The following is a 12762-nucleotide window of genomic DNA, read 5'->3' as shown; positions in this document are numbered from 1 at the left end:
TACTAATCATACTTTCTATTTTAATTGTCTTACAGGGTCAAGCCCTTTGTTTAATACAGATGGTTTACTAGACGACGGTCAACACGATCAAGTAGTTCCATCACTAATGTCGCCATCCCGCATGTCACCACGTGATTACGGTGGAGAACGTTTCTCACGAAAAGTGTTCGTAGGTGGACTACCACCCGACATAGACGAAGGTATACTTTCAACTATTTAAATTATTTCAAATTGTTAGATATTTTTTTTTAAATAAGTAAAATGTTCCCAGTATCAAGAATTCAATTTTTTTTTTGTTTTTTGTAGAGGAAATTACTGCAAGTTTTCGTCGATTTGGACCTTTAGTTGTTGATTGGCCGCATAAGGCTGAAAGCAAGTCCTACTTTCCTCCAAAGGGTAAGTGATGTTTGAAAAACTAATAGAACCCTCCTTTTTAACTTTCACTTAAGCTCTGTCTACACTACCAAACTTTATGTGACCAAAAAAATGTGATTGGCCCATATATGGACATGATGATGTCATATCACTACCATATTTAGGCACATCATACTTTTTTGTCAAACTAGTTTGATAGTGTAGACAGGGCTTTACATCCTTAATTATTTGATTTAATTTTTTTTCTGTGGCGCCCAGCATTCTGCGTTATATTAATTAATGCGCTATAAGTTATATAATTTTATTTTTTATTATTAGTTAAATATTATTATATTGAATATTATTATTTGGGTCATCCCTAATCAGTAGAAACCCTTATAAAACACTTCCTGAAGATTTTCCCTTGATAATGGTTCTACTGTATAACACATTTATTAGTTGTTTTTCATACCATGTATAATTAGGTTTTATAAAGAGAAATATACAATATACTACAAATACAATTTTGTACATGATCATTGGTATCTCAACACATCATTAAATAAAAATAGTATCATTTACGTAAAATCAGAGTGGAAATGTAAAAGGAATCTAACAATGAATATCCATGAACGGATTGAATACATAAGTTGAATACTACTATACTATAGAAATAACAAGATGATCCCTGGGTACCATCAAATCTAAATAATACATTAAATAAAATAATACATTCAATACACATAAAATCCCAGCTGGGAAATTAAATCATGAATATTCATGAACTGATAATTATTATTACAAAAGTGTAAATAATAAATTCTTCTCAAATGGTCTAAATAGATTGTTATATTTATAACATAAATTTGTAAATATTTTATATATCTGAACTATTTTTAGAAAATCATAAATTTCAAATTTATTAATTTATATAGCTAACAATTGATTGTACAGGTGTTTGTTTTATGTTAGTATCGACATTGGATATATTTAATTAATATTAAATTGCAATAATAAATTATTAATATCTAGGGAAGTAGTTTTAAATAGAGAATCAGGTTGACATATGGATTATTAATAATACAGTCGATTCTCTCAATACCACACTCAATGAAAACTGGAAACCACAATTGCTTGAGGTCCAAAAGGTCCCAAACTTGGGGACATTCTTATCCAGAAAACATCTCTATTCAGAGGATACCTCTGTTAGGGTGAAAATTGAAATGAACGAGGGACAATATAGTATGTAACACTACAGCCAACCCCTATTTAGAAACACTGTGTTGAGTCCTGAAGGTGTCCCCTGAATAGGAGTTCTATTTTACGAGAATTTGCTAGCCCAAGAGTGTCCACTATTGGGCTAGCAATTGGGTTGACATCCGCTGTCCACAAACATCATGCAAAATTAAGATATTAATAATAAAAAATATTTTTACTTATAAATAACCATCATCAATTTTTTAGCAAATTGTATACTAAATAAAACATTGAATTTTTGTATTAATAATTCAGGTATAATTATTGTTTAAAAAAGAGACAAACAATGCCACAAATAGCTGGAAGATGGAAACCGTAACAGCAACAATACAAAAGTTACAAATCCTAAGAAAATATATGAATTATAGACAAATAAAAACGGTGAACTATATGAACTATTGATTTTTTTGTAGGTTACGCATTCCTGTTGTTCCAAGATGAAAGGTCTGTTCAAGCCCTGATAGACGCTTGTATTAAAGAAGGCGATAAGCTATACCTATGCGTTTCAAGCCCTACCATTAAGGATAAACCAGTAAGAACATCTATAATAGTTGCTTAGTACACTATCAAACTAGTTTAACAAAAAACGTGTGATGTGGCCAAATATGGTAGTGATATACCCAAATATGGTTATGAGCACATCATTTTTGTCACATAAAATTTGGTAGTTAATAGATAGAGCTTTATTCTCAATCTATAATAGTTGCGTACACATGACTAGAATGAGATGAAGCTTAATTAAAATAGTATCTTGGAATTAACACTTAACCTTGAGTGGTAGAGACAGGCGTTCAATTATATTTGTTATGTAATGTGTATGGATTTTTTCTTTTCTTATTATTGGTTTGCGATTAGAACATGAGGCAAGTTATTGAAAATAACATTAGTAATGCTCTGCTTCCGCTGTGTTATTTGTTTATCTTGATGATAATATTATATATGGCCAAAACATTTTTTCTTATGTTGGCACTCATTAATAAATTGAGATGCACCTATTTTGAATACAAAAATGTATGGGTGGGGCATAGCATACACAAATTTTCACTTAAAATTTGGAGGCGCTGTTTCCAGTTTATTCTAATTCATATTATTTCTATCGATATCTAGGTACAGATTCGTCCATGGAATTTGGGAGATAGTGACTTTGTTCTTGATGGCACACAGCCACTAGACCCTCGCAAGACCATATTTGTCGGAGGTGTTCCACGTCCACTCAGAGCACGTAAGGATGAATTTGCTACCCTTTTCTAGAAACATAAAATCTATATTGTGATGGTATACTTACAGTAATATATCTGTAAATTCCAACAATTTTTATTTAGTGGGTACTTTTAGTTTTACATATGTTTCTTTTAATATCAGCATGTCTTAAGCATGTATGTAATAAAATTTAACATACAATGTAAAAACATATCAAGCACATAACATTTTTAGCGGGGCATGCCATGCTTCAAATATGTACTTTATGAAGTCGGCAGTAACAGATAAGAATGTGCTACACTCTACATTTCTTTTAACAGGCTCTCATCTTATCTCATGATATCAATGACTGTTAAATTTTGTTTGTCGATAAATGAATACACAAGATTTTTTCCCCTAAGCCTACTTAACATTTTGCCATTGGAATTAGTGATTACATAGTGTAATGGTTAATACAATAATACCATGGCAATATTACTCTAATCTTTTCGTACATGTATCTATAATATACATCACATTGGTGTCATTAGTTGACATTTTGCATTCAAACATAGAGTTATTATATTACTACTAGACTACTACGGCAGCCATTTTCAGTCTGTAGTTGACTCTAGTTATAATGACTGTAATGAATGTCTCAAATACTGTCTGCCATTTCCACTACTCTATTGAAACAAGCACACTGTTGCGCAAGTGCTCGTCAATCATAGTATCATCGTCATGAATTTGATTTGATCAATATACAAAAAATATTAATAATTATAAAAATTAATGCAAGAAATTAACATGGATACTGTATCATCATTATTTAGTCATCATAATCATGATTGTCTGTGACCTCTGACCCACTGTGTGTTAAAATAAGTTGATTCAGTTGGGATTGAAGGTGTCAGTGGTGACAGACAATTTTGTCTAGGCCTGCAATCATGAATATGTTTATGGCTTGAATGAATTGATATATTTTGTCTTTATCATTTTGAAATAAAATGCTGGTAGATTAGTACAGTGGATGGGAAGTATATTCCACAGAGACTATAGTGTTTATAGCACTGATGCAAAGTCAATTTCCTTCTAATCATTATCCCACTTGTTACTATAATATAAGTCATTCCCTATTGGGACAATAGTGAATGTATTCATAGAATGAGTGGGTTGAAACTAAAATTACCTAGCATTTCTGTTAGCCCAAACAACTTTATTCCCTAATCTCTTTTCTAAGCCACATAGTAAAGTTTAAAGATTATGTCTTAAGACAAATTTCTATAAATAGGTCGGTAGTATAGTTGTTTGTGCTGATATTGTTATTGATGCACATATAAACTATGTTTGTCTCGTACACATTAAAGCTTGGTTCCCACAATGCAACGAGTTGACCAATTGCAATCAACAATTCGAATAATCCATCACTTGTGATTGGTCTAATTACTGTATGCATTGTGCTAACGTTCTTGCATTATGTCCTTGTGGGAACCAAGCTTAATGCTCCAACAATAATTATAATATTTAAGTAGTATGTACTGTACATTTTCCATAATGGCTCTAAAACCGCACAATATATATTAAAATGACACTTTTCTACATATTTGAACGATCCATACTATTAGGCTGAATAGAGAGTATATTATAGGTTGTATAGTCTTTTATAGAAATACAGTTTATTGTAAAAATTAACAATTTACAACACTTTTATTACTACAGTTGAGTTGGCTATGATCATGGACCGCTTGTATGGAGGCGTATGTTATGCTGGTATAGACACTGATCCAGAACTGAAGTACCCGAAAGGCGCAGGGAGAGTAGCCTTCGCCAACCAGCAGAGTTACATCGCGGCAATTAGCGCACGCTTTGTTCAACTACAACATGGTGACATTGATAAGAGGGTAAGTTTATAATTTTATTTTGAATTTTATGTTTCGACAGCGATTTCTACGGACATGTTTCTACAACCAACATTTTTAATTTCTTTGATTTATGTGACTTGGAGTTTCTGAGGACGGAGGGACAGTCCTTACATTTTTTTAGATTGTAATGTTAATATATTTATAGCGCATTCCACAAAAAATGTCATCTCAACGCGCTGCGGACCTAATGGTGACGTCGTGTCCGTGCTGCCAACTACAATGCTATTTCAACTGTTTGAGCTACTGTGGTACACCAGGGTGACCCTCTACGTTTCTCAGTTTATAGTCCTTATCCGAGAAGGCTCGTTCCACTACCAGAACCATGGAATGAGGGAGCCTCAAACCCTCTGCAAACCTATACAATTTATGTAAAATAGCAACTTTGTACTTTTTAAGAAACCCTGTTTTGCAGGCTTTTTGGTTTCTCAATTGGTTGCGATTTAGCGTATATCCAACTATAATACGATACGAAATGTAAACAATCTGAGCTGAGATACAAATTTGTTCGGTCCAATTTTTGCTGGCAGAAAAACATGTGATTTTTTTTATAACCGATGATAAATTTTGATTTTTTAGCCATATGTTTCTCTACACATTATTGTGTGCATTATTCATAGTGATTTTGTAGTCATACTATGTTTAAAAAAAATTGTTACTATAAATTTATATTGGCTGCTGTAAAGCATAGCAGTAAATATCTAAATGTATTAGATTTATGGAACTGTTTTTTTTAACGGGAAAATTTTGTTTTAAACCATTTTTCAATAATGGTTTTCTTGCCAGCAGAAACAATCCACAAAAAAAAAAGATTTTCAAAACTATTTTAAAGACAAAATTTATTTCTTGTCTCGATTGACAAAAACCAGTTTCAGATGGATAATTTTTAGCTGCAACGCAATTGCGGTCTCAATTTGACCTCAACTCAAAATGTCTCTGAACGTTAGCAAATACTGCTATCCCTTACAATATGTACATTGGTACTGTATTCAATCCAAAACAAGTGTTAAAAACATTGCAATAAATACTACTGTAAATACTACTGTAGCATAGCATTAGTATGCATTAACAGTGCATTGATGTGCTATTTTGAAATGTTAATTTTATACTCTTTTATGTTAATATGTAGTACCATGCATTGTAATCTTTCCTCTGCTGAGACTACATGTTATTTATATTCTGTTATTAGTTAAATATAGCTGTTGGGTTTTGTGCTGTTTATCAATACACTACGCATGCTAAATTAACATTATCAATACAATGCCATTGATTATTGGTTTCTGCTACTACCAGATGGTGTTATATTGGAGCCTACTGTATGGACATCGTTCATAGCAATATCCTTTCTCGTGCTAGTATTAAATTACTTTGCACATCAAATACTACTACAGAACTGAGTAAAGTACAAATAATTGCACTTCAGTACAATTCCGTGTTTTAATTGTATTTTCTATAAGTTGGTCCCTGAAAAACAATATAGCTATTCATGCATATATTAATTACTAATTGCTATTGAAACTATACTGTACTGTACTGGTAGAAAAATTCCATTAAGACTGGATGTTAATTGTAGCACATACCCAAGTCCTTTCTATGTTTAATTAAGGCTATTCTTAATCGGTATTAAGCGCGTGATATATACCAAATGTATTATAATATTATAATTAATGTTTTCCTTCACACAGCTGATTGAACATTACTATTGAATATTATAATCAGTTTCGTTGATTGTACAGTATCAGCCTTGTGGTTTTGGCATATTAATCAAAAAAGATAAAAAAGATTTGGTTTTATTGCTGGGTGTGACCCGTACTGTTGATCGTTAATTATGATGAATATGAATGTAAAATCGTTATTATTTCAGGCCATTCATTAACATAATGTCCTTAGGACTGATAATGTCATATGAATAACAAAGAAAGTAATAATTTATTAATTATGAAAATGTTTTTATTCAACATTGAATACTGTTAATTTTACATACAGTATGTTGATCATAAAACCTGAAAAACTTCTGCCATATTATACATGTGTATAATTGCAACTCAGCTACCGCTGTTATTATTAAGCCATACAGTAATCAAGCTAAAGGCACATTATCCGTCAATTCGAAGTGATATTTTGTGACGAAAAAGTCTGAATAGTGCGCACACAAGACCAAGTTTATTACTGTAGTTGGGATGTATACCATGTAGAGTATCTTAGGGATTTTGAAATTATGTGACTGAAAAAAATGTTGCCGGTTGCGGACAGGACCGAAAATGAATGATACGGGCGGCTAAATATTTTTATATTTATATAAATCCAAAGGCAAATTACTGAATAAATGACAATGCTGTGGGTATAAATAAGCAAAAATCTAAATCAAAACGAAAAATTAGCAGAGCTTTTGGGCAACACTAGCCCTTTCTCATATTTTATAATTATCATTATTGGTCTATTTATTTTCCTTTTTGTCAATTCTTTTCTTGTTTTTGTTGTTGTGTTTTTATCATTCTCGTTTTTTAAATGTTGAGGGCTTCATGTATGTTGTGATTCACCCTCATTTAATCAAAATAAAAATAAAAACTGAGTGATAAATAAACGACAAATGTTTTGGTATTTTACAAGAAAAAGAAATGCATGTGCTACTTCTTGTAGCCTTAAAATGTTTGTTTTGTTATTATAAAATTTATACTTTAAATTACAACAGGTTGAAGTGAAGCCATACGTGCTGGATGACCAGATGTGTGACGAATGCCAAGGAACACGTTGTGCTGGAAAGTTTGCACCGTTCTTCTGCGCTAACGTGACCTGTCTACAATATTACTGCGAGATATGCTGGGCGACCATACATTCTCGGCCAGGCCGCGAGTTTCACAAACCGCTTGTGAAGGAAGGTTCGGATCGCCCTCGCACCATGCCATTCCGTTGGTAGTTTGATATCGTCCTTAAACATCTTTGTGGTTAGTGTGTAGTGGTTATTAAATATGGTGTAATATTGTGTTGTTGGCACGCTCATTCAATAGTAAACCTTTCAGTGGAGCAAGACAAGTAACAGTTGTGCTTTGGAACCAGTTTTAGTTTAATTTATTAATTAATATGCAATAGCATATATTTATATATATTTTTTTTTTTGGGAAATTATTTTATTCAAATCAAATATTATATTATTATGTGGTTGTATGCATGCATTTGTATACTAGTTTTAATATGCATGAATACATTCATGTTTTATAATAAATAATTTATATAATTTTTATATTTAAAATTTGGGATATTCACTAAGGAAGTGATTTTAAATTTGTTGAATTTTGCTCCAAAGCGCAAACTTTCAGAGCTGTTGTCTGCTTGTCTCTTGCCAAATCTAGTCTAACAACTCAAGCCTCTGAAATAGTTTGGCCAAATGTAACGTAAACAAATTGATAAAATCACTTTATAAAAAAAAAATAAGACAATCTCAATAGAGTTTAGTTAGTGGGCTATAGATATTACAACAATTGTATCCAGCTATCTGTTTAATGATACCAAATAGCATGCTAGTACATGCAAATTGTGCAATGGTTTATTCCACATGTGACAACATATGTGTGCTAATTTGTAAGCTGGTAGTAGCCTGAAATTTGGCATACCTAGCTTATAAAATCCATACAATAATAACCGATTGGTCTATTGTCGATAGTGTCCCCTCACTGACGATTGATAAATAAATAAATGTCCTAAAGTGTGCTAATGTAGATACTCCATACCAGTGTCATTAGCCAGAGCTGGTTTATATGTCGCAATTAAAAAAAAAATTATCTGTCCAAAAAAAAATCGTCAAAGAATAGTAGCAGTTAGTGAATTATTTATTCAATATCTCGACTAAGGTCGCATCGTATCGATTTTTGATTCGTTTGTAATGTGATTGATAACTTATGTTCCGAAAACCTTGATTTAATAAAAAAAAAGAAATCAACCATTTTGAGTCTAAGAAAGGCTGAATATACAATCTTTGCTGCTATGACACGGCTGTGTAATAATGTCTCCAGATGGATTTTATTTGCGATGCGATAGAATCTGACATTAATATATAACCCTATGACATTATCATCCCGATATTCACGTTATCGTAACGAAACGAGAATGTCTCATCCATCCAATTTTGTACTTACTGATGCGTAGCAGCAGTTTGAACAATTGCATAATTTGTGCAATGTTATTTCTTAAATCCTATATTAAAGTACTAGCATTTAGGCAATCAATGTAGACTGGTAACCCCGACGACGGCAGCGTTCGTCTTGAAACAGATGGCCCTATCAGATACTAGACTTGCAGTTATCTGTCACTAAATAAACCACATTGCTAATGTACATCCACAATTACTAAATGTACCAGTAATCAGAAAATATTCATTTTCAATATTTGTCAGTAAAATGGTTTTATTTATCCTTTGAAGGATATAATTTTAGAAGGTATTTTTTAAGGATAAAGATTTTATTGGGCAATTTGCCAGTTTTTTATTTGGGTGTTTTACGGAAAGTCATTGTTGATTAAAATGTAAACATGATGACATCATCAGATGTGGTATGACATCATCAGATGTTATATAACATCAGATGTGGTCCTGTAGGTATGTTTCTAACACAGTATATAAAATACAAAGTGTCATTTGGCGAGTTTTGTGTTTTTTACAAAAACAATTTCAATCAGTATTTTTAATATTGTGAACATGTTGCTTGCTGTATAAATAGTAAGAAACAATACTCACTATTCGTTACAAAAATGTTTGCAATTTTGATGAATTTTTACATAATTTAATGGTTCCTATTTAAGATTTGAATTTAACGAGAAGTTTCAGACACCACATTTTTGCACTATAATAACATAGAAAGATGTATAAATTAACATGTTTTAATGTTGTTTCCTTTTTATATCTTTTCCATAGGTTTATATTGAGGCAACAAAAAGAGTACATTTAGTTACTCGACCTTTTTATTTTTCTGTGCAGTATTTGCTACCTGTGATTATAAACAAAAAAAAAAGCTTTTTTATATATATATATATATAATTTTTTCTCCTACCTTTTATATCAAAATCAAACCGTTGTGTATGTTTATGTATTTCTGATACCTCATATAGCTATGTATCCTACAAGTATGTTAATTCTGTCACTGAAATTTTTGAAGAATGTTTAATATTGTATAATTAATATTATTTATAATTTCACAAATCTGTAAATCAAAAAAAAAAAAAAAAAAAGAATTTGTTTATTTTTAAAATAAATTTTAGAAACCAAGTTTTTCACTAAAGCTTTTAAGATTTTTTATAAATGACTAATTTTGATGTAAAAGAGTAATGCATGTTCGTTTGCATGGTCCTTTTGTATTTTCTTAAATCTGTAACGTTATTAATAATAGTGATAATATTAACATTATTAATAATAGTTGTAATATTCGCATGATAATGGGTTTTTTACGAGGAATATTGGGTTGAAATTCTCCCTCCAGAATGGTATCGCGGCGTTCCTTAATTTTTTATGCCATCCATCAGGATACGGTGCTACCTACACTCATATGGTTCGTCCGAAATGAGCTGCCACCCTAAATACCATGTGCGGGGGAATTATTTAATTAACATTTATCTCAATCAGGGCGACCAGTTTTTTAATTCTTTTCAGTGCAATATGATGTGGAATGGTACAGAAATGTGATTTTTTGTTTTTCTATTTGAATAGTTTTCATAATATATTGTTATTTTTCCATTATATGGCAGCTTGTTTTGTATATTGTTCAATAAAACTATCTAAAGATATTGGGTAGTATCAAAAGTGTACTACTTGATATTCTGCAGTTAGAACCTATATTAAGAGTGGGACCAAAGTGAGTTGGGCATAGTGTTAAAACAAACTAACAAAAAACAAGCTTTCATTGGTTTTTCCCTGAATAGAGGTGTCCCTTTATTAGGGTGTCCCTTTAATAACTGCAACAATTTTTTTCCAAAACGGACTGGAAAGGTAAAACAAATATTTTGCTATTTTCCACATTTTTTGGTAAAATCTTGCAGCTCTAACTGTAATTTACAATACAAAAACAGTTAATTTGGGATAGTTTTATTGAACAACTAAATCTTTAGCGCAGATAATGTGATCAGATTTAGTATAAAAGTTGTTTTAGATTTTGTGGTACAGTAGTTGCTGTGGTTGAATTTTTGTTCAGATTTTCCGTTCAGTAGTTTATAAGAAATTAATTGTTTTTAGTTTAATATACAGATTCTTTATTTTGATTTTGTGGTTTTATTTATAGAAAAAGATTATTTGTTTTAAAAGTACTGCTTTTTGATTTTAATCGTAATTTATTATTGCTGAATTATGTGTATGTTTTGTTTTTTTTTGTTATTAAGAATATGTATTTCTTTATGGAAAAAATAATAGCAAGGTACTGTAGTTTTGTTTGAAAGGCTTTGCGGTGTCCATTCAGAATTTATCTTGTTTGTGTTATTTGTATATGGGAATTATATTAGATAAATATTTTTGTTGAATCTCAATTAATACCAAAGTTAATATGTTTTGGACAAAAAAAAAGTAAAAAAAAAACAATAACCCACGAGGTAAACCTTATAACCGTTTATATTAGTGTGGTTTCTTTTTTATTTTTCACTTGATGTAATTCTTAATATTTGTTGGTTTTAAAAGAATGATTTTTTTTTCGTCAGTTTATATTTTCAAGTTATAAGTACTAATTTAGATTATTTAAGGTATTTTTAATATAAATTTTTCATATTAATAGCTTGTTTTTGTGGAAAGAATATTATAGAATAGTAGATATACGATGGTTTATACATTGATGGTAGATATGTGTGTTATGTGTGCGAGGGAATCTTTGTATGCGTGTGCGTCTTCAATCCCACTCCATTACTTACATTAAATCTTTTAAACGGTGCAAGCTGAATGGAGGCGTAGGTATAATGCAGAGGGAATTACTAATTATACTCATAATGCAATAATACAGGGAATTCATATTGTACTATTAAACAACAAAAATATTTAAACAAAATGTTATTCTATTTAAACCATATAATAAACATACCTGTTTTACATTTATAACTTTTTCTTATAACAATTAAAAAACAAAAAAATAACTAGTACCTGCGATACAACCAATACCAATATGTGGTACAGATTGTGGTACAGTAATTGTTTACTCTTAAGGGACCATGTCAAAATTATTTTACTGCAGCTGCTGCAGTAACTATTTATTAACATAATTATTATTATTAATAAACACACTGTTTATTGTAATAGTAAACATTGAAACAAAATAAAATCTTTCATTATTGCATTAAAAATATGTAGTTACTGCAGTAACTGCAGTAGAATGATTTTGACATGATCTCTAATACCTAATCTGAATGAATTGAAACTACTCTTTATTATGGTAAATAATTGCAGCTTAATTGCTGAGCACCATTATCTGGTAACATTTATAAAAACTAAGTCTTAATTTATTACATGTTCTTCACATAAACCTAAAAAAAATATTGTATAAGCGCAGCGACTGTTGTTGGGTCATTTACTGTAAACTAATGTTGTGTGTTAGTAGACTTATCTCACACTATCCACTGCAAACTATACATTGTGTGTAGAATACAAATAGCAAAAAAATGCTCCATAGATAACCATTGTAACTATATAATCAATGTATAGGCACTTAATAACAAACATTATGTCCTTTCACAGTTGCAAAGTGTAAAGCATTTCAGATCACATGAATATTATGTTTGAATTGAATGTACATTGTACACATACAGTATTCTTGTTTGAACCATAGAACCCCAGTGAATACTGGATAGTAATATCTGAGTGAAAACAAGAAAAAATAACCTGGGATTCGAACCCAAACCGCTGTAAGACCACAACACTGCCAGTTGATCTACAAGACATGTGCTTTACACTACACATTGCAATACATAATGTGAAATGGCTTCTCGTTCTTAAACATTTCCTATCCAAATGAGTAATGTGAAACAGCGTACAATACTCTCTGCTTAAAACAGATTTTAAATGAAAATAGACAGTAAAGTCAATTTATATATA

The 12762-nt window shown here is 30.8% G+C and overlaps 1 protein-coding gene across 1 annotated transcript in view; it reads left to right on the top strand.

The window, feature by feature from the left end:
* The window catches only part of LOC144838777 (cytoplasmic polyadenylation element-binding protein 2-like), a 29190-nt gene extending 16687 nt beyond the window's left edge, over nucleotides 1-12503 (top strand). The window contains exons 3-8 of the mRNA XM_078694254.1: nucleotides 36-200; nucleotides 307-396; nucleotides 2025-2143; nucleotides 2719-2833; nucleotides 4510-4691; nucleotides 7402-12503. Of these exons, the coding sequence (XP_078550380.1) occupies nucleotides 36-200; nucleotides 307-396; nucleotides 2025-2143; nucleotides 2719-2833; nucleotides 4510-4691; nucleotides 7402-7626 (896 nt within the window). The 3' untranslated portion in view covers nucleotides 7627-12503. The remainder of the gene's footprint in view (nucleotides 1-35; nucleotides 201-306; nucleotides 397-2024; nucleotides 2144-2718; nucleotides 2834-4509; nucleotides 4692-7401) is intronic.
* The last annotated feature ends 259 nt before the right edge of the window (nucleotides 12504-12762 follow it).

Source organism: Antedon bifida, chromosome 3, assembly GCF_963402885.1.
Source record: "Antedon bifida chromosome 3, ecAntBifi1.1, whole genome shotgun sequence".
Lineage (NCBI taxonomy): Eukaryota > Metazoa > Echinodermata > Crinoidea > Comatulida > Antedonidae > Antedon > Antedon bifida.
The sequence above is the reverse complement of the archived record's forward strand: the minus strand, read 5'-3'. Positions and strand labels throughout refer to the sequence as shown.